The sequence below is a fragment of the Mus musculus genome, chromosome 2 (genome assembly GCF_000001635.26).
Source record: "Mus musculus strain C57BL/6J chromosome 2, GRCm38.p6 C57BL/6J".
Classification (NCBI taxonomy): Eukaryota; Metazoa; Chordata; class Mammalia; order Rodentia; family Muridae; genus Mus; species Mus musculus.
This window is the reverse complement of record NC_000068.7, coordinates 126,883,831-126,910,803: the sequence shown is the minus strand read 5'-3', so window position 1 is coordinate 126,910,803 and position 26,973 is coordinate 126,883,831. Positions and strand designations below refer to the sequence as shown.

Here is a 26,973-nt window from a genome sequence, read left to right as displayed (position 1 = left end):
CAAATTTACTTTTATTTATTTACTCTCCATTAGTTTAAATCCGGGATGGGTACAGCATCACACGGATTCTGTGTCCAATGGCCTTTACAGGAAGGTGGCTTCGGAATTTGGCTCGAACCATACCGCTGTTTCCGTGGGCCCGAGTTACCTTTCCCCAGATCACTCTGGTTGTGTTTGGTTCGCCTCCAGGAGTCACTGTATTGTTTTTTTCCTTTGTGCGCATAAGCACATCTCCTGCCTAAGTAGAACACCGTTTCATCTTGGGCATAAACGCCTTCAATTTTAAGAAGAGCTGTGTGCTCTCTTTGGTCACGGGGACCTCGCTTGTAGCCAGCAAAAATGGCCTTGCACCACAGCCTTCCAGACAGACTTGCTGTTAGAAGTCCTGTTCCCAGCAGGCCCCAACAGGCGCCAAGATGGCGGAAAGGGCTCATGTGCTATTTAATGAGTCTCTGGAACTTATTTCTGTCTGAGTGAACTTTGTGTCCTTTGATCAGTATTTCCTTCCCTAAATATTCCCCAGTCCCACTGTTTCACTCTGCTTCCATGAGTTGTCTTTGAAGTTTTATTTATAAGTGAGATAATACAATGTTTGCTTTTCTATGGCTGCTTCTTGCTTAACAGAGTGTCCTCTAGATTGATCACAATGCTGTCACCACAGATGACAGAATTTCTATCCTGTCTGCTCTTCTCTCTCCCCACTACTGTCACTCCTTTACGTCCCCCAATCTCTCTTCTCTTCTCTTCTCTTCTCTTCTCTTCTCTTCTCTTCTCTTCTCTTCTCTTCTCTTCTCTTCTCTTCTCTCTTTCTCTCTCTTCCCCCCCCACCCCCCTCCCCCGCCGTGTACATGTGCATGTGTTGGTGTGCATGGAGACTGATGTCCCTCTCTGTCTACCTTATTTATTCTTTGTTTCTTTCTTTGTTTCTTCCTTCTCTTCTCTTCTTTCTCTCTTTTCTTTTCCTTTCTTTTCTTTTCTTTTCTTTTCTTTTCTTTTCTTTTCTTTCTTTCTTTTTTTTTTTTTTTGAGACAGTGTCTTTCTACATAGCCCTAGGTATTGGGGGAACGTACTATGTAGGGCCAGGCTGGCTTTGAACTCACAGAGATTCTTCTGCCTCAATCTCCTGAGTGCTGAGAATAGAGTTGTGTACCACACCATATCTGGCTCTATAAAATATTATTCATTTACTTTATTTCTTTATTGTGTTTATGGATGTTTTGCCTACCTGTGTCTCTGTATTCCAAGTGCATGCTGTGCCTTTGGAAGCCAGTAGAGAACACGGGATCCTTGGAATTGGAGTTGCAGATGGTTGTGAGCCACCAAGTGGGTGCTGGTAAACTGGGTCCCCTAGAAAAGTAGCCAGTGCTCTTAACTACTGAGCCATGTGCCCAGTGTCCAGCTCAACATTATTTTTTGAGATAGGATCCTCACTGAATATGGAGCTTGCTGATTCAAGTAGGTTGGGCAGCCGTTAAAGTCCACCTGTCTCCTTCCCCTTAGCACTGAGATCATAGATGCCATCACATGTGGGTGCTGGGAATCCAAGCTCAGGACAATACCTGTGGCAAGCTTCATCCCTGTAGCCTGGTTTCCTTTTTAGTTTTTTTTTTGTTTTGTTTTGTTTTGTTTGTTTTTTTTTTTGTTTTTGGTTTTTGGTTTGTTCAAGACAGGGCTTCTCTGTGTAGCCCTGGCTGTCCTGGAACTCACTTTGTAGACCAGGCTGTCCTCGAACTCAGAAATCCGCCTGCCTCTGACTCCCAAGTGCTGGGATCAAAGGCGTGCGCCACCACGCCCGGCTCCAGATGAATATTATTTGGTTTTGCATACATACTACATTTTGTTTATTCATTCATTCATTCATTAGTAAGTACTGAGATTGGTTTTATATCTTGGCTGTTCTGAATATCAAACATGTTTCTTTACCATATTAATTTAATTTCCTTTGGTTATATGCTCAGTACTGGAACTGCTGATCATATCTTAGGTTTGTTTGTTTGTTTGTTTGTTTAAGGCTTCCTTGATATGTAGCCCAGGCTGTCTCAGTCTCCAGAATCCTTGAATTACAAGCTAATGTCACTGGGCCTGGTTTGTTTTTAATTTTTTGTTTGTTCTCAATCACTTAGGCAGACCCAAGAAGTGCTGATGAGTCCTTTGCCCATTTTCTCCCTGGGTTATGTTTTTCTTACTGTTGGCTTGTTTGGGATCCTCGCATGTGTTAGGTGCCAGCCTTTGTTAGATGTGTTCTGCAGATACTCGCATTGTAGAGGCATCTCTTGTACTGATTGCTTCCTTTGCTGTGTGAAAGGGTTCATGTAATTCCATTTGTCTAGTCAATATATATATTTTAATGAAACATAAAGATATTTTCTCTTTAACATGGAACCCTGAGCAGCTAATAAAGTGCACGTTCTTCAGCTGCTGGTGCTTGGCCTGTGGGAAATGTTTCAAGTATCACATGTTTAAAAATTGACATATGAAAGTTCATTTTAAATTTAAGATACTTAAATGCTCTCATAATGAAAAAAATAACGTGAAATTCAACAACCTGTATTGTTGCTCATTCTAACAGTTGAATCTGTACTGTTGTTGTTATTTTAAGAAAATAATGTGGGTTTTCTTTTAGGCCTGTTGATTGCATATTGTAGAAGATTCGATGTTCAGACTGGTTCTTCTATATACTATATTTCATCCACAATTGGTAAAGTTTGTTTCTTTTTATTATGTTGTGCTATATTGTCTGGAGAAAAAGCCAAAGGGCTAAAAGTAGTAGTCTGTTTCATTTGCAGGACTTCCACATGAAGTATTATAGAAGATCTTGTGCTTAGCCCTAGGCATAAAGCTATAAGAAGTATTTAAATGTGACCTTATGTCAGGCTGGCTCATAGCTTGGTTAGTGGGGTGCTTGGCCAGCATACATAGCTCTAAGGCTTGATGCCCAGATCCACATACACTAGTGTGATGATGTGTACCTGTGATCCCAACATGTGGGAGACAGGGCAGGAGGACTAGGAGTTAAAGACTCCTCAGCTGGGGCTGGAGAGATGGCTCAGCGATTAAGAGCACTGACAGCTCTTCCAGAGGTCCTGAGTTCAAATCCCAGCAACCACATGGTGGCTCACAACCATCTGTAATGGCATCCAATATCCTCTTAAGGTTTGTCTTAAGACAGATACAGTGTACCCATTTAAGAAAAAAAAAAGACTCCTCAACTACAGGAGTCTGAGACCCTCCTTGAGTACATGAGACCCTGACTAAATAAATAAATACATAAATACAGATAGAAAATAAATAGTAAATGTCAAAGGTTCACACAAATGTCTCCCAAAATAGTTACTGACAGTGCAAGCAAGCATTGGTCTTAAGAGCTCAGTTTTGGTGAGGGGGTAAGAAGCATTCTTTTTAAACATATGGAGATAAACTAAACAGCAAATTAGTAAAAGTTAGTAGACTACTTTTTTATGTAAACCAAAGTTCATTCAAATAACCTGTAAGGGATAGTCAAATTATTTTGGTTTGTTTGCTTTTCAAGTCAGGTTTCTTTGTATCGTTTTGGCTGGAGACCAGGCTGTGCTCCACCTGCCTCTGACTCTCAAGTGCTCTGATTAAAGGTGTGGGCCACCACACCTGACCTAAAACCATCTTTGAGGTCTTTGGTTTGGTTGGTTTTTGTTTTTTAGAGACAGGGTTTCTCTGTGTAGTCCCAGCATCCTGGAACTCAGTCTAGAAGGGGCTGACCTCAGCCCCAGAGATCTGCCCGCCTCTGCCGCCAGTGCCAGGATTAGAGACATTCGTTACCACCACCCAACTATTTTCTGATTTTAAATAGTGAAATGTTAGGCTGGAGAGCTGGCACTGCAGTTAAGAGGGTATATTTCTCTTGTAGAGAATCCAGGTTCAAATCCCAGTTTCTATGTGGTGGCTCAAAACTGTCTGTAAGTTCCGTCCCAGGGAATTTAACAACCTTTTCTGATCTCTTAGGGTCCCAGGCATGCACTTGGTGCACAGACCTACATGTAAGCAAAACACTCATACACATAAAATAATAAAAATACATCCAAGCATGGCACATACCTTTAAGCCCAGCACTCAGAAGCAGAGCAAAGTCGATCTGTGAGTTTGAGACCATCAGATCTACAGAGTTCCAGGACAGCCAGGGCTACACGGAGAAACACTGTCTTAGACACACATCCCACCCCACTGGCCTCACCCCATGGTACTGCAAGAAAAAGAGATAATTAAAATCAGGATTGATGGGTATGCACTTGTAATTCCAGGACTCTGGAAGATGAGAAGTTCAAGGTTATTCTTGGCTGTGTATCAAGTTCAAGGCCTTGCATTTCATGAAGCCCCGACTCAGAAACAAAAATAAATAAATGGGGTAGCCATACTTTATATCACAAGATCTTAGAGGCTTTAAATTAAAAGTTGAGGTTCTATTGGGTGTGTTGGAGCTCACCTTTAATTCTAGCATTCAGAGGCAAGCAGATCTCTCTGAGTTTGAGGCCAGCCTGGTCTACATAGCTAGCCTACTCTACATAGCAAGTTCTAGGATAGCCTGTGCTACATAGTGAGACCTTGTCTCAAAAAACAAGTTGAGGTTTTTATATATAGTTTTATAATTTTATTAAATGCCCAGAACACAAGTAGTAAATGTTTATTACTTGATTTTTTAGCATTGTGTACAGATAACCATGAATTTATGTAAATGAATTAATGTTTTGTTACTTATCTGGTATAGCAGGCAGTCATTACTTCTGTTTCTGTTATTGAAGTGTTAATAATAGGAAATTTAAAAGAAAACGCTCTGATATCTCTGAATATTCTGCGTAGATATTTCAATATTCAAAGCTCTGAGTGCTTAGACAAATGGCCTGCACCACAGCCAAAGATCTTCCTGAAGGCTTTCTAGTCCATATAGTTAAATATCTGTGTTGTGGTGTCAGGGAACAATGTCACTAGAAATGCCCCCCCTGACAGCATGAAAGAAAGCTAAGAGAGGGAAGAGGAGGGTGTGCAGAGAGCATGAGAGAAGTAAGGGGAGAAAGAGGAGAAGAGGAGGGAGAGAAGGGAGGGGAAACAGACTCCATACAGAGAAGAGAAAGAAGCTTGAATTGTTGAGTACAGCATCCTCTAAGGCAGTAACACCACCCAGTACCAGCCAGCACGAGTCGAGAACACTCAGTCAAAAGGCAGTGCTGAGGTGCTTGTCAGTTCTGCTGTGTAACTTTGGGAAGCTCACTCAACCTCCCTGATCTTCCACATTTTATGTAGCTAGACTAAATTGCCTGAGATCCTACATTCATACAATATTCCAGATCAGTAGGAAACATCCAAATGATATTTGATATGTAATAGTTAAGGTCGTCTGTATTATGTATTAGGTTAAACTTAAGATTTGGTTTATTTTTCGTTATGCTTCTGTGTGTGCCTCTGTGTGGGTTTGCACATTCAGGTAAGCCCAGGTTCCTGAAGAGGCAGGGGCATCAGACCGCATTGGAGCTGAAGTCCCAGGCAATCATAAAAGCCCAGCCCCCGTCCTAGGGCATCTGACACCTCTAACCTCAGGAGCCTGTGCCCACAGTCACAAATCCACACACATACAAACACATAATTTTAAAACTAAGTCTTATATAAAGATGTCTTCAGAAATACTTGAAAACGAGTATTTTAGTGGGGAAGGAAAGCCCATTCCTGGAAGCATGTAAAACTGACCTGCGCTCTGTTTCCCTACAGCCTATGCTGTTGGCATGATCATTACCTTTGTTGTCCTGATGGTGATGAAAACAGGGCAGCCTGCTCTCCTCTACTTGGTACCTTGTACACTTATTACTGTCTCAGTCGTTGCTTGGAGTCGTAAGGAAATGAAAAAGTTCTGGAAAGGCAGCAGCTATCAGGTATGTGTTTGTTCTTTACGATTCATCTGCTGTTATGTCCCAGCAACTCTGTGTCAGGAACTTAGCATTACCCCAGAGTGCCCTGAGTTCACAGAAACCCTGTCTAGAAAAAACAAAAACCAAACCAAACTAAACAAAAAGTTTATAAGTTTGTAGTAACATACATGTTCGATCCAGCATTTGAATGTACCAAACTAACTTCAATATCAAGGTTGAGCTTTGAAATTCATATAACAAATTCATAGTTTCAGAATATGTTGTTTGAGTTATTTTTAGCAGAGGTAAAAACTCTTCTCTCTTCTCTTCCTCTTCCTCTTCCTCTTCCTCTTCCTCTTCCTCTTCCTCTTCCTCTTCCTCTTCCTCTTCCTCTTCTCCCTCTCTCTCTCTCTCTCTCTCTCTCTCTCTCTCTCTCTCTCAATGTTTTGCATTGAAATTGAAGAGAGTTGAGAAACCCTTGCCTGCTCAATTCAGGCCGATACACTGACCCCGCCCTTCCCAGAGGCAGTCTGTCAAGCATTATTTCCGATTTGTGCTAGTAGAATGACCTGCCCCCTCCATCTGCCCCCACACATGTCAGTAGTTACCTCAACAGTCATCAGCTTGGAGGAAGTGGCTGCAGACCTTCTTACCAGAGAAGCAGTTCAGATGGCTCACAGCATCTTCTGTAGTGTTTAAGAAGAGACAGCCAACATTATGTCACAGGCTTTTATAACTGGAATTCTTTCTGGTAAATATTATAATTTCCTTTTGCGACTTAAATAAAATAATAGTAATACCTACTTTGACTACTTATCAGTGCTATTGCATGAGCCCACATTAATTCTATACAAAGGTATTTATGGCCACAGGGTCCTTCACTAAACTATTAATGTTAAAATAGCTGATAATTTTTCTATGGAGATGGCACCTATGTTGGTTTTTTTCCCCCTTTTTGCTGGAGGTCAAACCTAAAGCTCCCATATGGTAGGCAAGTTTAGATTTTTATTTTTTTATTTTTTGTTTTCTGAGACATGGTTTCTCTGTGTATCTCTGGCTATCTTGGAACTCACTCTATAGACCAGACTAGCTTTGAACTCAGAGATCCACTTTCCTCTGCCTATCAAATGCTAGGATTAAAGGTGTGTGCTCTAGCCACAACCACTTGGCTTAGATTTTTCCTTTTTCTTTTCTTTTTTTTTTAAAGATTTATTTATTTTTTATTTATATGAGTACACTGTAGCTGTCTTCAGACACTCCAGAAGAGAGCATCAAATCCCATTACAGATGGTTGTGAGCCACCATGTGGTTGCTGGGAATTAAACTCAGGACCTCTGGAAGAGCAGTCAGCACTCTTAACCACTGAGCCATCTCTCCAGCCCTCTAGATTTTTCTTTTTAATTTAAATAAAAGGGTATCATAGTGTCCCACATTTCCAGTCACAACTCTTGGGAGGTGGGGGCTGGAGGATGGGAGTTCAAGGCTAACCTCAAACATAGCAAATTAGAGACCCTATTTCAATCAACTAATGAGATGAAAATGTGTCCTAAACTACTACTAACTTTTGAGTATCTTATCTGAAAAGTGGCTTTTTATCCTCTTTAATAATTTTATATTTCTGCATTTAATGGCTACTTATTGAACATGAGGTAAGTATGACTTCAGATATTGACTCTATAGGATGAACAAGTTAGAAGCAAAACTCCTGCAACTTTGTGACAGTTACTAGGAAATGTAGACAGAGTCATAACAATAAAGTGTACTGATGGTTGTGAGCCATCATGTAGTTGCTTGGAATGAAGGTTGCTCACTCAGATTGGCGCCGCTTGCTCCAGCCTAAAGATTTATTTATCATAATAAATAAGTACACTGTTGCTGTCTTCAAACACACCAGAAGAGGGCGTCAGCTATCATTATGAATGGTTGTGAGCCACCATGTGTTTGCTGGGATTTGAACTCAGGACCTTTGGAAGAGCAGTCAGTGCTCTTAACCACTGAGCCATTTCTCCAGCCCCATGCTGCCATTCTTTATCATTTATTTTTACCCAGACATTTATTCTTACAGGATTTTCTGGGAAATGGTAAAACTATCAGAAGAGATGTTCACTATGACACATCTGGCCTTTCTTCTACTTAGTGAATATGTTAATGTTATTGGCAATTAATGTTCTAAACATCTGTTGACTGTTTTAACTACAGTCATTTTTTTATGTTTGTTTTAATTACATAGTAATATATTTTTGTTTCTTAGTTGGTTTGTGTCTAGGTTTTGACTCTTGAGACAGGGCCTCTCTCTCCCTGTAGTGTGGGCTGTATTGAGCTCAGATGTAGTCCCTGATAGCCTTGGGCTTTCAGCATTCCTCCTGCCTTACCCTACTGCATGCTGGGATTATCAGAGTCTGGCACCATTCCTCAGTTCAGCTCGTATTTGTGTTTTTAATTAAAACATTTTAAAATGTATTTATGCTCAGTGGGGAGTTGCCTACAGAAACTAGCAGGTTCCTTGAAGGAGGAGTTACAGGTTCATACTAGGAACCAAACTCTGATCCTCTGCAAGTGGAGCAAGTGCTCACCACCGAGCCATCTCTCCAACCTTCATATTTGTATTTGTTAGACAAGAAGTACAAAAGTGAGGCTGGGGAGAGGGTTTGCAGTGTGTATTGCTCTTCTAAAGGACCACAGTTCAGTTCCCAGCACTGACATCCAAGCAGCTCACATCTGCCAGGAACTCTAGTGCCAGGGGTTCCTACATACTGTGGAGGCTTCCCGCACTCCACGCACATCTCCACAGAGAGATACGTTATTAGATAGAATAGAATAAATGGTAAAACAATAACAACAACAACAATAGTTAATAATAATACAGGGGCTAGAGAGATGGCTTGTGGTTGGGAACACTTGCTGTTTTTACAGAGGACCTGAATTCTGTTCCCAGCACCCACAAGGGGTCTTACAATCCAGTTCCAGAGATCCAGCATAAAGACAGATGTGCAGGTAAAACACTCATGCACATGAAAAGAAATAAATATCTTTAAAAAGAGAAATGAGTGTCTCAGGTGGGAGTGAAGGTCCCTTTTAACTGCCCTACCTTTCTGCCACTCTTTGGGGAGGGACAGCCACCTTGAGCCCTTTATGTGTAGCTTCCAGGTCTTTCTTTGCTTCCCCACACTGGCAATAGTTGATTGATTGAGAGTTACTATATACCTAAAAGCATTCATTTCTTTGGAGGTCTACTCTTTTTAATGTTTCTCTAGTTATTCTAGCATTTTCTTCTTTTCCCTTTCTATGTTTATTGAGAGAGGGGATGGTGGGAGGATATGGAAGGATGGTGGGAGGATATGGAAGGAGTTCCACCAGTGAGTATTCATATTTGTCATGAGCATATGTTCTACCTTGGGCCACCCAAGTGGCTAGAATAATCATTTGTTTGTTTGTTTGTTTGTTTGTTTGTTTGTTTGTTTTTCGAGGCAGGGTTTCTCTGTGTAGCCCTGGCTGTCCTGGAACTCACTTTGTAGACCAGGCTGACCTCGAACTTAGAAATCCACCTGCCTCTGCCTCCCAAGTGCTGGAATTAAAGGTGTGCGCCACCACCTCCCGGTATAATCTTTTTTTTAAATTTAATTTTATTTGTAATTCATTTTTTACACTCCATATTTCATTCTCTGCCCCTCCCCATCCACCCTCCAACTGCTCCACATCTCATACCTCCTTTCCACCCCACCCTGTCTCCATGTGGATGCCCCCACCCCCTACCGCACTTGACCTCTAAATTCCCTGGGGCCTTCAGTCTCTTGAGTGTTAGGTGCATCATCTCTGAATGAACATAGACCTGGAAGTCCTCTACTGTCTGTGTGTTGGGGGCCTCATAGCATCTGGTGTATGCTGTCTGTTTGGTGGTCCAGTGTTTGAGAGATCTCTGGGGTCCACATTAATTGCGACTGCTGCTCCTCCTACATGATCGCCCTTCTCTTCAGCTTCTTTCTGCCTTCCCCAATTCAACAACAGGGGTCAGCTGCTTCTGTCCTTTGGTTGGGTGCAAATAACTGCATCCAACTCTTTCAGCTGCTTGTTGTGTCTTTCGGAGGTCAGTCATGATAGATCCCTTTTTTTGAGCTCTCCATAGCCTCAGTAATAGTGTCAGGCCTTGGGACCTCCCCTTGATCTGGATCCCCCTTTGGACCTGTCACTGGACCTTATCCTCAGGCTCCCCTCCATTTCCATTCCTGTAATTCTGTCAGACAGAAACAATTATGGGTCAGAGGTGTGACTGTGGGATGGCAACCCCATCCCTCACTTGATGTCCTATCTTCCTGCTGGAGGTGGGCTCTATAAGTTCCCTTTCTCTACTGTTGGGCATTTCATCAAAGGTCCCTCCCTTTGAGTCCTGAGAGTCTCTCACCTCCAAGTTTCATTCTTAATAATTAAGGTATTTAAAAATATATGTTTCTGGGTTGGAGAGATTGTTCAGCGGTTAAGAGCACGGACTGCTCTTCCAGAGGTCCTGAGTTCAATTCCCAGCAACCACATTGTTGCTCTCAACCATCGGTAATGAGATCTGATGCCCTCTTCTGGTGTGTCTGAAGACAGCTACAGTGTACTTACATAAATAAATAAATCTTATATATATATATATGTATGTATGTATGTATGTATGTATATGTATATGTATATGTATATGTATATGTATATGTATATGTATATGTATATGTATATGTATACATATGTATTCGTTTGACAGCAGCTAGACACAGAACACAGAACAGAAATAGTCCCAATGGCAGGCTTCAGGGGTTCAGTTTTGTTTCCTATTGGTGTAATGAAATAACCCAGACAAAATTAGCTTAGGAGAAAAATGGCCTATTTTGGCTCACAATTCCAGGTTATAGCCCATCATGCAGGGAGTCAAGGCAGCAGAAACTTGAAGCAGTTAGTCACCTTGACAGTCACGAACAAAAGAGAAAATGAATACACATATGAGCCAGTGCTCAATTGGCATTCTTCATTCATTCAGTATAGGGTCTCCTGCCTAGGGAATGGTGACACCCAAAGTGGGTGGGTCTTCTCTCTAGTCAAGATCACCCTTCACAGATATGATCACTGGACAACCTGTTCTAGATAATCTCTCATCAGGCCCCTTTCCTGGCTTATTGTAGATTATGTCAAAGTACTCATTAAAACCATTGTAAGGGACTTTCCTAAGTGGCACAGCAGCTAAATAGAACAATTAATTGTAGGAAAATACATTTTAAAGTATCTAAAAACAAAGGCTACTTCTTGTTTGTGTAAGGTGGCATCATTATTTTATTCCACAAAGACTTTCAGAATACAGAATAACACCTAGTAAGGACCAGGAGTCTAGGGGTAGGGTAAATCTAAAAACTGATTTAGTCATTCTAGCTCTGACCTTGGAAAGTTTACCTTTCTCTTGGTGCCTCAGTTTCTTCCAGTATGAAATAGGGTAATAACTTATTTCCGAGGACTGCATTTAATCTGTTAACCCTTGAATATGTTAGTATATGCCAGTTTCTTAAAACAGTATCAGCATACCATTATCTTCAAATACATTTGTTACTATTTGAAGGAGCTGGGAGCTTTAAAACTTTGTTTTGTTGGTTTGTATTTTTTCATTTCACTATCTAGACTGACTGACTGACTTTCTTTCTTTCTTTCTTTCTTTCTTTCTTTCTTTCTTTCTTTCTTTCTTTCCTTTTTTCCTGATTTTCATTTTAAAACTTTGAATTTTGTGTGTGTGTGTGTTTCAGTACCCCTCATAAAATTATTGTAACTATCATACATTATTAACTTTTGTTCGTTTTGGTTTTTGAGACAGGGTTTTTCTGTATAGCTCTGACTGTCCTGGAACTCAAGAGAACTACCTGCCTCTGCCTCCCGAGTGCTGGGATCAAAGGCATGTGCCACCACCACCCTATCACTATTAACTTTTAAAACACAAAATAGACCTACTTTCTCTATAATCTTTATACATAGTTATTTTTCTATGTTCCAGCATTTTTTAGTCGTTTTGAAATAAACATAAAGGAAGTAAAATAAAACAGAATCTATTAATAATACTAATAATTTGATTCATTGTAATGTCAGATATCTGTTTTGAGTACAAGGATAGTGATAGAAGTTAAAACATCTCTAATCCAAAATTCAAAATGCTCTAAGATCTGAGATTCAGAGGTATGGTGATTTGAATGCGAATGGCCCTCATAGGTCAGCATGCTTAAATGCTTGCCTGACAATTGGTTGAACTGTTTGGGAAGGACTAGGAGGTGTGGCTTTGCTGGGGTGGGTGTCATTGGTGGCAGGCTCTGGTGGGGCCCATTCCCAGTTAGCTCTTCTTCTGCCTCCTTCCTGTGGCTCAGCTGTGAGCGCTCGGGTGTCCCTGCTGCCGTACTTTCCTCTGACATCATGAACTTTGGCTCTGGGTATAAGCTGTATGCGAAATATAAGTTAATTTCATGTTTGGATCCATTCTATCCTCAAAATATCTCTTTATGAATAGGCAAACATACCAAAAATTTCAAAATCTGAAACACTTTCAGTCCCAAGTATTTTGGATAAGAGAATCTTAACTTGTAGTGTAGAACTTTCCACTGGAGACTTGCTCCAGGGCGTGGTGGGAGCAGGTGTCCCGGGATTGAACCTGGGGCCTCACACATGCCAAGCAAGCTCTGTACATCCAGCTGTGCCCTTTTTAATGGCAGTGGTGGCATGATTGCATTAGGTTCAGTCGTCATCACGTAAGTGCTATAATACTTGCCTTGGAATCTTTCACCCCCTCTGTAAATTTCTCACGAATAGAAGATGGATTTTTCTACAATTGCATTAAAATAATATCATTTTAGAAAAATTAGTTACGGATTCTTTTGTGTAGCTTCAAGGCCAGCCAGTTTTCTGGATACTTCTAAAGCTACAGTACTCAGTTCCACTTATTTGACTTTACCTGAAGCCAGAGTTCTAATTAATGTAGAGTTAATCAATGACTTTTTTCCCCTAGAGAGCGTAACGGTTTGGGGAGAGTGGTATTTTGTGTTTCTACTAGTAAATCCAATGCAGTGAGGTTCATGCAGTCGCTTGAACGGGCTGTTTACTCTAATGGGTAGCAGGCGCTCAGCTTGTTGGCATCCAGTGAACAGTGTGTGCTAATGTCACTAGTACTTGTAATTATTTTTAGAAGTCACAAGCTTTGAGTCACGAGTTGGGGTTCAAAGCTACTTAAACTGACTGAGGACCGAGAACTTGTTACTCGGGTTGGTTTATTAGACAGCTTTCGGCAATCAGCTCCAAGCAAGCGGAGCTTCAGCTGCCTGGTTAGCTGATCCCTTCAAAGGACAGCTTACAGATGTGGAATACCAATTCTGCCAGTGAATTTTTTGGGGCTGTGTTGATGTATTGAGTTTTACGTTCTTGACCCTCGAGTCTGCTCTGTGCACCGCTGTGGTGTGTTTACTGAAAGCTTGGAGACTAGGGAGTAGCAGCGCTAACTTTTCAGTTAGTAGACCTTGAAATTGTCTTGTTGTTGTTCGCTTTGGTTTTGTTTTGCTTTGTTTTGGGGACACAGGTGAGTGTCTCACTGCATAGTCCGGGCTGGCTGAGGTTCAGATTCCCCCTGCCTCAACTTCCTGCATGCCAGGATTATAGCCCGGTACTCCCAGGACTGGTTAATTAATATATCTATATTTAGGGCTGGGATTATAGTGCCCAGTGTGATACCTAAGAATTAGGAAAACCGAAGCCTGTTATAACGCTGGGCACATAGCTCTTACTGTTCAGGGCGGTTGCCAGGGTACAAAGATCACAGAGAAGGAAAGCAGTGTGTCTACCCCACCCGCTATGGTCCCTTCTATGCTACCATGGGTCTCCTCACACCTCTGGCCTTTTGTCAGAAAAACGGGCCCTAACTACTTATCTATATGTCCATGTCTATAACTTTAAGTGTGACTAAAATATTCCACAGCTTCACCCTATGTCTCATGTTGTAGAATGCTTAATACTACCTGCCATGATCAGCTTTTGTCTGTTTTTAAGTGCCTTGAAGTTTATTGTGTATTTTTATGTTGTCAGAAAAGGAATTCAGGGCTCCCACATGCTAAGTATTCCTTTAAATTTTTTTCTCCTATAACTGTTATGAACAGTTTATTAACTGCTTTAACCTAGGTGTTATCTGTGGTAGATAAAGGACCAAATAAATGACCAGGGCCTTTATAACTGTGGTTGCTGACAGGTGGGCTTTACTGAAAGTGTCCCCATTGGTTGAGGCACCTGTCACCTGAAAGCCTCAACTCAGAGGCACCCCTGTCTGGCAAGTCCAGAAATCTATATGGAACAATCTCTTCTTAAAAAACAAAACCCAAACGTATTTAGGAAAAAAAAATAGGGACATTTGTATTGCTGGACTTTCCATCTTCTGATTCACAATAACAAAGAAAGGAGAAAATATATATTGATACTGAAATCTAATCATGTATTGGTCTGAAAGTCTTTGACAACCTTTACAAAGATATTACATTTTTCCATTTTAACACAGTTTTATCTGAAGACGAGGATAAAAATATTTTAAATATTTAAGCACTTCCTATTTCCTTCATTCCCAAATATATTTTGAAAAAAATATATAGAATATGGGTAGAATTGAAGTAAGGAAAAAATTCACTTATAATGTGTTTTTAAAACTTTGTAAACAAATGCATTTTGATTTGTTTTCAGGGGTTTTAAGTGTTCTGTGGTTTACATTTTTATTAGGATTTTTTGTTATGTAATATTTCCAAACTTTTATGTATCATATTTTGACTTGCTTAAGTGGTGGGGTTTTCGTTGTTTTGTTGTTCTTGTTTGCTTCTTTTGAGAGGAATGTGAGTGTATGCATGTGTGTGTGTGTGTGTGTGTGTGTGTGTGTGTGTATACACATGCGTATGCATGCATGTCTGCATATGTGAGTGTGTGTTTGTGTGAGTGCTGTGTGTGTCTTGAGATAGATTCACTCTGTAGCCCTGGCTTGCCTTGACCTTGCTGTGTAGTCCAGGCTAGTCTGGAACTCATAGAGAGCTGTCTTCTTTGTCTCTTAGAGACAGAGGAATTAAAGAGGGTTTCATGTGTTATTCTTACATTGTCTTCATAAGGTTACAATGTTGCTGAGCCAGCATGTGTTTTCACACTAACTTCTGGAACCATTTTTAGCTTTCCACCAACATAAGTGTACACTGCCTCATACAGTCTTCTTTTGAAATGGAATTCCAACTGCTACAAAGGACAATATTCACACCGGGAAGTAGAAATTAATGGGAGAACTGGAAAATGCATTCATATGGGCCATAAGTCCCTTCTGAAAAGTTAAAGATGATATTGACCTACGCAGTGTTGTAAAAGAAATGCTTGGTTCTATAACATCATTCTTTTTTTAAGGTTTATTTTTGAATTTTTAAATTATTTTTTAAGTATTACTTTTTAAAGATTTATTTATTTATTTAATGTATATGAGTACACTATGTCTTCAGACACACCAGAAGAGGGCGTCAGATCTCATTACAGATGGCTGTGAGCCACCGTGTGAGTTCTGGAATTTGAACTCAGGACCTCTGGAAGAGCAGTCAGTGCTCTTAACCTCTGAGCTATCTCTCCAGCCCCTATTTTTATTATTTTTAAATCGTTTATGTATGTGTGTATGTGCACATTAGTACAGGTTTGGTGGCATCAGGCAAGCGATCCCCTCCTAGGACTAGAGTTACAGGCAGCTGTGATCTCACCAAAGCCCATGTTGGGGACCAAACTGAGAGCTCTTCAAACTCTGAACCATCATCTCTAGTCCCAAGGTTCCTCTTACTTTAGTTCTGAGATAAGGTCTCTCTGTGTAACTCTGGCTGTCCTGCCCCAAACCATTTAGATAAGGCTGGCTTTGAACTCAGAGCAACTTGCCTGCCTCTGTGTCTGCAGTGTTAGAGTTAAAAATAGGTGTGGTGGTGGCAGCTGAGGAGTAGCTCAGTTAAATCATGAGGTGTGGGGAGGAACTGGGAAATGTAGAGGGAGAGAAAACTGTAATCAGGATATATTGTATGAAGAAAGAATCTATTTTCAATAAAAAGGAAAAGGGGGATGAGGTGAGGAGGGGAGATAGCTCAATTGGTATGGTGCTTCCTGAACAAGCATTAGGTGTGAGCTCAGATGTTCAGTGTTCACTTAAAAGCCATGTGGAAGGGCTCAGGCTTGACTCGCTTTTCATCCCAGTACTCTGGAGGCAGAAGCATGTAGATCTCTGTTAGTCTCAGGCTACCTAGGGCAACATAAATCAGACTGTCTTAATACAATAAAAGTAAAAGAAGAAAGAAAGCTAAGTTCAGTGGTGTAGATCTGTGACCCCAGTCTGGGAAATCCCTGCGACATTCTCTTTGGTTAGCAAGCTCCAGGTAAGCTCCTGTCTCAGCAACAGCATGTCTCAAAAACTAGGGTGGAAGACAGCCAAGGAAGATAGCCATGCATATGCGCATACAAGTGCGGAGAACCTAGCCTCAAATGTACATCCACATATGCAAAACACACACAAACATCATACAAAAACAGAATACTTTTGCTAAATTAATGAAGACTGGGAGGCCATTTTACAGTTTGCATTTTCTGATATCTTTTTTTTTTTTTTTTGCCTAGGTGATGGACCACCTGGACTATTCAACAAATGAAGAAAATCCAGTGACGACTGATGAGCAGATTGTACAACAGTAATTACGTGGACTTACAATGATGTGTTATTGATTTCCTACAAATACATTTTGGCCTTTTTTTCTTTTTTGCTCTTGGAGACAGAGGCAGGACTGGAGTTCAGTCCTGCCTCTGTCTCCCAAAGGTTTAGTTAGGACTATAGCTGGACAACACTATGCCCAGCAAGTTTTAAATCAAAGTTTGAGTTGAAAATTGGGAACATTTACAGCGATGTTTGCAAATCTGTATATTTTTATGAGTTGGTAAAAATCCCATCATACATAGTGAAAATGCATTTTCTTTTAATTATGTTAAAATTGTGCCTTCACAGTCAGCTTAAAAACATAGCGTTTGTGTAGTTTCCAAACGAATTATATACATTATATTTTTCTAAAAAAGAAAAAAAAAAGCTACCCTGACCTTCCTTTGTACTTTTCTTAATGAAATATTTCTCCAAATGCTAAGGTTAGATCATGTGTAAGTGTCAAAGCAAGTTTCTGAGTATATTAAAGATTTATGTAACTTTTAACCCCTCTACAGAAATAAATACTTAAGACTGCAAGAAGACAGTTCATGTATATGGGTGTTTTGCCTGTATGCATCTGTCTGTACACCACATTTGTGCCTGGTACCTGGTGCCTGGTGCCAATGGAGACCAGAGGAGGGTGTTGGATTCCCTGGGACTGGAGTTACAGATGGTTGTCAGCTGCCCTTTGTGTTCTGGGAATCAAACCCAGGTCCTCAGAAAGAGCAGCAAGTGCTCCTAACTGCTGAGCCATCTCTTCATCCTTGTCGTTTAAGCTTTTAAAAACGTGTAACCCTTTTTAAACCTGAGAACCTAAATTCTTTCATCTGTGTACACATGCTACTAGACTGTTTTTTAGGTCGAAGGAAACATAGAAGTAGTTGTTAGAAGGACACCAGAACTGAATCTAGTTCTTATCTAGTTCCTATGGTTTACTTGAAGATACAGATTAAACTTCTGTATTAAACTTCAGTTTGTTTTTTTCTGATCTTTGAAATTTGATTCCATTAAGTAAGATTTCTTCTTTTAAATGTTTTTCTTAACTGACTAGATAGTATATGTTTAACTTATTGTTTGTCTTGACTATCCTGACAATACTTATATCATCTTCACCCTGCTTTCCAGTCCTTCTTGTGTAAGTGAGGTCTGGTAACCACAAGTGTTCTGAAGTCCATCTCTTTTCTCACCTCTAAAATGAGTGAGTGCTCCACTCATTTAACCACTTTGCTAGCTTGCAACCTGAAAAAAAAATTTCCTTCTGCAGGGCGTGGTGGCGCACGCCTTTGATCCCAGCACTCGGGAGGCAGAGGCAGGCGGATTTCTGAGTTTGGGGCCAGCCTGGTCTACAGAGTGAGTTCCAGGACAGCCAGAGCTACACAGAGAAACCCTGCCTCAAAAACAAAACAAAACAAAACAAACAAACAAAGAAACAAATACACACAGATATATTTCCGTCTGATTCTTTGCAAAATCTCAGGTGTTTTTCTAGAAATTAGAGGTGAAATTATCTTCAAGTTTTGTTTTGTTTTTTTAAAATTTCTCTAAGAAAGTACCAGGTGACAAGTCATCGCAGAAGCGCAGGCTTTTGTGTTTCTGTATCAACATTGCACAGGAGACGTGAGCAGTCCAGTCGTTCATGTTAAGGCAAAGCCAGCTTCTTCAAAGTAAAACAGGCATACTGAAAAATGGGTTAGACCTTTGATATTTGAACTAAAGTTCACATTAAATGCTTTTTTGTTTAATTGTTAACTTTTGCTGAGTAGATGACAAAGAAGCGGGACTGCTTCGTTCTTCTAGGTACCGGATGGGGTCTTTTGTTTACAGTAAAGCTATCTGGCAAGAGATAAGTGCCATTTACAATTCTAACTGTACTTTCACATCAACTGTCAATAAAATGCCTGCCAAAATACAGCTGTTTTAGTAACATCTGCATTCCCATTCAAGTCGCGATATTCAAAAGCAACAGTTACAATTTTATGGAGACTATTAAAGAAAATTATTCTTTTTAAAACCACATTGAAATAAGATGATATCTCAAAATAATTTGGTTTTATTAATTTGTAGCTAATATCTTAATTTCCTAATCTAAACTTTTGCTCCAGAAAACCATGAACACATCTACAAATCTGAATTCCAACTTATTGGAAACATTTTCTATTTTACCCAGCCATCATATTGTCTTCTATATGGTCTGGAGTGTATCAGTGTTAGAGTACTTGCCTACCATGTTCAAAGTGCCTTCCCCAGCACTGCCAATGAAACAACTTACTAAGTAGCTATAAATAACAAAAGAATTTCCTAGAGTCTCTCTACCCTCACTGCCAATTTCATGTTTACTTAAACAGCCCTCCTAGCAACATAGTTGAAAATACCTCCATAGAGAAAATAAAAGACAGAAATACTTTGTCTTGGAAATCAAAACTAATAGATACCAGAGTTGAAAATTTGTCTCTGAAAATTTGTCATCTCTTCCTCTCTTGCTAACCTAACACCAATACTTTTTAAGAGGTAGATAAGTTGGATTTCTTTCCCCTTAAACATGCTTTTAAAACAAAATATATTGTATTTATTAGTATTTACTACAAAATAAAATACTTGCTAGAAAGTTCCACACTTGTGGCTTATCAAATAGAAATCACTGATTTTTTTTGTTTGTTTGTTAGTTTTTTTTCAAGACAGAGGTCTCTCTGTGTAGCCCTGGCTGTCCTGGAGCTCACTCTGTAGACCAGATGGGCTTCTAATGCAGAGATCTGCCTGCCTCTGCCTCCCGAGTGCTGGGAAAATATTAATCATAAATGCATTTTTATTTTCTTCTAGCTTGTGGCTGACTTTAATTCGCAATTACACTTTATACTAGAATGTGATTCGATGCCCTTTTGAAGGAAATCTGTCCTTCCATATGCTGCTGGCATTCATGTATTTTAGTTACTGTGCATACAGGTTTGGGTAGAGTGGCATTTTATAATAACTCCAATGAGCTTTCTAAGTTCCTTTGCTCTGTCAATGTCCACATTTCTAAAGCGATTTTTCCGTCATGGGGCGCTTATCCAGGGCTGTGCACACACTGAGCAAGTGCTGCGCCCACCTCTGAGCAGTATGTCCAGCTCCTCCGTCTCGGCTCTAGGTCAAAGCAGGATTATTTTACATTGGATGAAAATATATCTAGTCTGTTAAACTGATTCGCTAGAACTCCGGTTTGATTCCTGTCAGTGAACTTTCAGAGCTGGCAGTTGGACTCCCGATGGGTAGACTACACTAGTTAAAGCAGCCTTTGTAGTTTTCTGTAAATAAGAAAAATAGACTGGATCAACTCAAGGATGTAGTGGTTGATCAGTTCAGCACGTCACGTGGTGGGTTTGACTAGGCATTACAAATACTATAAACAGCGTTCCTATTCCTTTGAAATATACATAAAAAATACCTACCATATATCTGGTTGGCCTTCAACTTCCCCCATAGGACAAGTGAGTGTAAATTCAGTAGCTTTTTGTCCACTTTCCCCCCTAATACATTGTACTCAAATTAGTAACTTTTTAAGAATGCATAATTGGATTTTTACTTCTTAGATGATTGGTTTGAATATGAGATTCTTTTTCTAACACTTTTCTATGTAAGTTAGTGTAAATTAATATTTTTATAACACTATTAGACTTTTTATGGAACATGATTTAAGACTTAAATTTTTGGAGTATTAATTTAGCTGTAAGTTAAGCTCTCTTCATCATGATGTGCCAATTCTGACAAGAAAAACAAAAACAACAAACCTTTCAGTGTATTGAATTTACTGTGTGCTCAATAAATTTTATTTTAAAATAAAAAATGAATTTGTATTCTTTTGTATGGGAAAAAGTCATTGAAAATGAACGGATGACACACTAGATCATATCCGTGTATTGTGCACACCCAAAGCAGAAAAGCATGGGATTTTCCTGTTATTCACCATGGACAAGTTTACCTTTGAAAACCCAGATTCTGGGTTTTTTTTTGTTTGTTTTGTTTTTCGAGACAGGGTTTCTCTGTATAGCCCTGGCTGTCCTGGAACTCACTCTGTAGACCAGGCTGGCCTCAAACTCAGAAATCCACCTGCCTCTGCCTCCGGAGTGCTGGGATTAAAGGCGTGCGCCACCAATGCCCGGCGAAAACCCAGATCCTGAATGTGATACTTACTAGAAAGTTCTATTGATACCTAGTAGCACTTGACTCCTTTTGAGACAGGAGCTTGCTATGGAACCTGGGCTGGTTTGTAACTCTAGATCCTCCGGTCTCAGCCCCTGAACTGCTGAGGTGACAGGCTTGCACTACCACACCCAGCAAGATTTTTTTAGTAGTTACTGGTCTAAGTGTCTCATTCTATAGCCCAGTGTGTCCTAAAACTGGCTCTGTTGCTGGGGCTGGCTTTGAACTCTGGATCTTACAGCCCTTCACCTTCCAAGTACTGAGATTACAGGTGTATGCCATCATGTTGGGCAGCCGTGGGCACTTTTGTTTGTTTAGTTTGATTTGATGTCTTTAGAAAGTATCTCAGCTCAGGGCTGAAGGGATGCCTGTAGCCTTGAGATAATGAAAGGATGATTTTCTTTCATGAATGCCCTGGTGGGGAGGAACCTCAACCCACTGGTCCAGCTATCTGGAAGGATATAAGTACTTTAGAGAGAAGAGATGACTGGGGCACAGGAGGAGGAAGAATTTTACCCCTCAACCTAGATCCTTATGGCTAGTTTTTTTTTTTTTTAATTTTATTTTATGCTTCAATTAAGTATTCAAAATACAAATCGTAAAAGTCCCTGCTATTCTCCCCCCACCCCCCAGCCTCTTTCCCAAAGACAGGGTTTCTCTGTGCAGCCCTGGCTATCTTGGAATTTTTTCAGTAGACACCTCCAACTCAGAGATCCACCTGCCTCTGCCCTCCAAGTGCTGGGATTACAAGCCTATGCCAGCATTGTCCAGTCCCATTGTTACTCTCTTAATTAAGGTACTCATATTAGACTCGGGGTGTAGCTTAGTTTATATACTGCTGTTCTGTGGGTTTCATCCTTAGCACTGTATTAAAAAGTATTCATACCAATAACTGGTTTATTCATATCATCTAAAGGTTAAAAAGGTACATGACAGAAAACAAATGCATGTGGTGTGAGTTAAGAGAGAAATAATCAACTGTGAGACTGTTATATGTTAGATTTAAATAAAGTTAATTTACGTTCTCTTAAAATTATATCAGTTTGAAATTCATGTTGTTATACTAGAAAATGGAAAACAAGTAAATTAAGGTCATTTCCATTTTTATAGTCCTGTGAGGTCTAGAGTCTTAAGGTTTCATCTTCTTTGGTTGTCCCAAGTCACGCAGGTCAAATGAAATTGAAAGTAGGGGCTGTGGGTGTAGCCTAGTGAAACAGTTAGCCCTGATCTGCTTCCTAACACTAGAATCAATCAACCCAAAGTAACAATACTTTTGATTTACCCCCAGGACCACCAAAGTAGAATGCATCAGAAAAGCATGAGTTCTAGTGTGGTAGTGTGAGAATGGTTCCCTCAGGACAGTGTTTGAACACTTGGTCCCCAGTTAGTGAAACTATTTGGGATGAGTTAGGGGGTGTGGCCTTGTTGGAGGAGCTGTGTCACTGGGATGGGCTTTGAGGTTTCAGAAGCCCCCTCCCTCCCGCGCTAGAGTCTTTCTCTGCCTCCTGTTTGTGGGTCAGGGTCCATGCATGCATGCCGTGCTGTCTGCCATGCTGAGCATGGACTGACCTCTGAAACAGTAGGCAAGTCCTCAGTTAAATGCTTTCTTCTAACTCTGTGGTGCCATCTGTTCGGCAGCGTTTCTGTGCACACCTCTTCTCCATGAACACATCTGGATCAGCTCTGGTCTGTTAAACACATTTATCCCTGGGCCTTGGGCTTATCATTCTCACTACATTAATGAATGTTAGTTCCGGGGCTTCATATTGAGTGTGTAATGAATTATTTTGGCTTATTTAAGAGGGGTTAGCGCTCTTATCATGCTATAGTAAGCTGATTTCACTGATTTTGATTAAACTAATTTTAATGATGTAGCTATCCCTAAATCATCTAACTTATTCTCAAGAATTAGAAAACAGTCGATTACTATTTGTGTAAAATTGTAATCTGCATTTAAAATACCTAAATTTCAGTCCAAGGCAGAGACTTAGCTTCTTAAAAATGAGGGATGCACAATGGTGTAGTTTTGAGATATTACGAGTCATAAAATTGTGCTCTTGGTTTTAAATTTTCACTGTCTTTTGTTTGTTTGTTTGTTTGGTTGGTTGGTTGGTTTTTCGAGACAGGGTTTTTCTGTGTAGCCCTGGCTGTCCTGGAACTCACTCTGTAGACCAGGCTGGCCTCGAACTCAGAAATCTGCATGCCTCTGCCTCCCAAGTGCTGGGATTAAAGGTGTGCGCCACCATGCCCAGCTCACTGTCTATTTTTGAATTGTTAATTGGTAGTTCTAATAATTAATTGTTATTTGTTCACATTAACAAATCCATGTTTTTGAGAAAACTCAGGAAACATGTAAACTCATGTAGAGATGTAAAGATGTAAGTCTGTTTAAACTTGATTATCTGCCTTTACACTTAATGCTATTTATTCTGATATTATTCTGGGTTTCTTTAAAACAAGTTTTCAGGGTCTGGGGGTGGGTGGGTAGTACTCACCTTTATCCTTAGCACTCAGGCAAAGGCTGGTGGAAGGGTGAGACTGACTCCCTCTGAGAAAAAATGGGGTTCTTAAAGGGCTCTTAAAAGGAATTACCTAGTTGTGCTTTCTGGACCATTTTTGTGATGTATTTGACTAGAGTTTGTCTTGAAGTAGTAAACACCAAGTGTCCTGAGACTGGCCATCTGGGATGCAGCCCCCCAGGGAGCATTGTACTGTTTACATAAGGCATCTCCAGTCATCAAGTCAGCTTCCCACAGTTAGCGTCCAGCCGCAGGAGATGGGGGAGTTGCTTTTACTCTTGGCCTTTTACCTTTTTGTCTCTACAGTTAACATGGAAGCCGTGCTAAATTTGAAGAGAAATTTCTCAGTATGGCTACTGATAATTTTATGTTTGTTTATTGAGACAGGGCTTTCCCGTGTGGCACTGGCTAGCCTGGAACTCACAGATATCTGCCTGTCTTTGCCTCCAGAGTGCTGGGAAAGCATGTGCCACCACACTTAGCTGTGTTAATTTGTTTTAGATTTTTCTCTAAAATCTTGTCACTGAAAGAAACCTTTTAAAACTTTATGGAGAAAGCCAAGGGAGTAAGTTGGTGGGAGAGAGCATGTTTAATACATGTAGTCCCAGAAGGAGATCAGCAACACCAAACCAAAAAGACACAACCCCCCACTGCCCTGTCCCCTACCCCACCCCCACCCCCCAAAACAAAAGTATTTAAGGAAGATACTTTTCAACTTTTAAAATTAATCTGAGGGAGGACCAGGAAGTAGCTCAGTGAGTAAAGGCAGTCAAGATCTAACAACACAAGCCCAGAATCAATCTCTAGAAACCATGTACAGATAGAACCCAACTCTCCAATGTTGTCCTCTGACATACACACAGCCAATACACACAGCAGCGTGTGCATCCCTGGCACCACATACATATACACACACATATACATGCATACATCGTGGCATGTGCATGCATCTCTCTCTCTCTCACACACACACACACACACACACACACACACACACACATACACACAGGAGTGTGTACTTGCATACACATGCACTAATAATTTTAAGAGGAAAACTCTGAGAGTTCTGAGGTGCAGTTCAGTAGTAGAGCACTTGTATAATATTCCTAAAGCCCTGGGTTTATCCACAGCCTCTCATCATAAATATGTATAAATATATATAATCAAAGTTTATAAAATGTTTTAGTTGCATAATTAGCATATTCACATATGGTCGCAGAAGACCTATTTTCATCTTCTTCAGTCACTCAGGAAATAGATATTGAATAGTTATGAGATGCCAGACTCTGTGCTGTAAATGAGACTTCCTGGACAGAAGCTGTCTGCAAAGGCTGACTGATTAGAACTTCATGGATGTGAAGAGAGTAGAAGTTGCAGGTCCAGAGCCTAATTACAAGTTATCTCAAAGCTATCTTTAGCCCCCAAGTACCATTCCTCACCCACTTCTGCTTGGACATTACAGCCTGTGACCTCACATCCTGTGACTAGCAGATAAAAGCTCTAGGAATGCATCAACTTAATAAAACCCTACTCCAACAATCAAAGGGCTAAGAATGTTCTGCGATAGTATCTAAAGCTTGCAGCAGGCTTTCTCTCCCCCATTATGACAACCCACCTACACGATGTGCCCAGTAGAGTATTTGAAAAGTGTTTTGATTTATGACTTTCTTTGTTTCTGTTACTGTAAAAGAATTCATGAAACTGATTCCATGTGAGAACATGGATTTTGAGGTCAAGTGAATCTGTTCCTGACCATGGCCACTCTTATTGAGCTCCAGAATAAACCATCTTCTATCCCCTTTAGGTGAGAGCTGGTTTTTTTGTATCAACAGCATCGAGGTACTGGCATTAAAGATTAATTCAAAATATCCCAAGTATTTATAGTTTGCATTTATTAAGTTTTCTGTTTGTGACTAAGGGGAATACTTTTGAAACAGTATCTTTTTAAAAATCCACCAATCTATCCAAAGTAGAGCAAAACTGGTTTAATCACCTTCTGTTTGTATAAAAGATTCTGTGCTGACTGCCAAACACTCCAAACTATCAAACTTTAAGGATCAGAGAATGTTATATTAATTAAACATTCCATACACTGGTTTTCTTTCTGTTTGATTTGATTTGAATTACTTAATGTCAGCATTATTTCTATTTCATGTTTTGCCTGAATTTATACCTGTAAGGGTGTTGGGTCCCCTGGAGTTACATACAGATATTTGTGAGCTGCCATGTGAGTGCTGGGCATTGAAATCGGGTCTTCTGGAAGATTAGAGGGTACTCTTAACCACTGAGTCATCTCTCCAGCCTGTAAGTTAAAAGTGTCCACTTAGCTGGGCGTGGTGGCGCACGCCTTTAATCCTAGCACTTGGGAGGCAGAGGCAGGCGGATTTCTGAGTTCGAGGCCAGCCTGGTCTACAAAGTGAGTTCCAGGACAGCCAGGCTATACAGAGAAACCCTGTCTCGAAAAAAAAAAAAACCAAAAAAAAAAAAAGTGTCCGCTTTTTCTTTTTCTTTTTCCTTCTTTCTCTCCTTTCTTTCTCTTTTCTTCCTCTTTCTTTCTTTCTTTCTTTCTTTCTTTCTTTCTTTCTTTCTTTCTTTTTTTTCTTTCCTTCCTCCCTCCCTCCTTCCTTTCTTCCTTCCTTCCTTCCTTCCTTCCTTCCTTCCTTTCTTTCTTTCTTTCTTTCTTTCTTTCTTTCTTTCTTTCTTCCTTCCTTCCTTCCTTCCTCCCTTCCTTCCTTCCTTCCTTCCTCTCTCCCTTCTTCCCTCCCTCTCTCCCTTCTTCCCTCCCTCTCTCCCTCCCTCTCTCCCTCCCTCCCTCCCTCCCTCCCTCCCTCCCTCTTTTCTTTCTTTCTTGAGACAGGGTTTCTCTGTGTATCCTTGGCTGTCCTGGAATTCATTCTGTAGACCATACTGGCCTTGGACTCAAGAGATCTGCTTGCCTCTCCCTCCCAAGTGCTGGGATCAAAGGCGGGTGCCACACTGCCCCTAATGTCAGCATTTTAAGTCAGTTCTTTTCAGTTTTGAGACACAGTGTCCTCTCTGACGAGAAGTATACTGCTGACAAGCCCATCTGAAGAGAAAGATCTGAGGGATGATTAGTGTGGAAACAATCGCACAGTCAACAATTTGACTGATTAAACAGAATAAGGAAACACGTGGAAGATGGAATGTATAATCTTTTTTGTGCTATTCTGGACATTTCTGAGTTTGGTCTCTCTGTCACAAAAGGGAGCACAGCACACAGCTTGAGGACAGACTCTGGAAGGGGTAATATAGTACCTGTCTGCACTCTATACAATTCCTCTGTGTTCAATAAGGTTAGTGATATCACCAGGCTCATAGATGCACAGGGACTTACTGAGCTAATGTTGAGTAATCAGAGGACCAGGAGAAACCATATAATGAATGCTAGATATGCCACACAAAGACAGGAGTCTCTTGTCTTTAAATCATTTTTACCTTCTTGCTTTTACTAGCACTGAAAGTAAGCCTCTGGAAGTTGAGTAGATAGCTCAGCAAATATAGTGCTTGCTGATCCAGCTTGAGGGCCTGAGTTTAGATGCCACTCCAAGACAACAGGCAAGGACAGTCACCTCAGTTTATAGCTGTGAAAGCTTCAGGGTAGGCAAGGCTCTCAGCTCAATAAAAGATCATTGGAAGAGCATGTGTTTTCACCATTAAATTTCAA

General features: G+C 40.5%; 1 protein-coding gene, 1 non-coding gene and 1 pseudogene across 9 annotated transcripts in view; 2 read left to right on the top strand and 1 right to left on the bottom strand.

The window, feature by feature from the left end:
* Sppl2a (signal peptide peptidase like 2A) overlaps window positions 1-20,413 on the top strand; it is a 43,401-nt gene extending 22,988 nt beyond the window's left edge. For 4 of the 8 annotated variants that reach the window (XM_011239735.3, XM_017319184.2, XM_017319183.2 and 1 more), the window contains 4 exons: window positions 2,624-2,698; window positions 5,734-5,894; window positions 16,518-16,660; window positions 16,699-18,504. In XM_011239735.3, coding sequence (XP_011238037.1) covers window positions 2,624-2,698; window positions 5,734-5,894; window positions 16,518-16,592 — 311 coding nt within the window. In that variant the 3' untranslated portion in view covers window positions 16,593-16,660; window positions 16,699-18,504. Of the gene's footprint in view, window positions 1-2,623; window positions 2,699-5,733; window positions 5,895-16,517 lie in introns of all 8 variants that reach the window. The other 4 variants (XM_017319181.2, XM_017319180.2, XM_011239737.3 and 1 more) reach the window with 4 other exon arrangements.
* On the bottom strand, window positions 5-434 carry Gm46761 (annotated as a pseudogene).
* Window positions 8,419-8,554, top strand: Mir3473g (microRNA 3473g). The gene has a single exon (NR_106202.1). It is a non-coding gene; the product is annotated as a microRNA 3473g (primary transcript).
* Window positions 20,414-26,973: the final 6,560 nt, after the last annotated feature.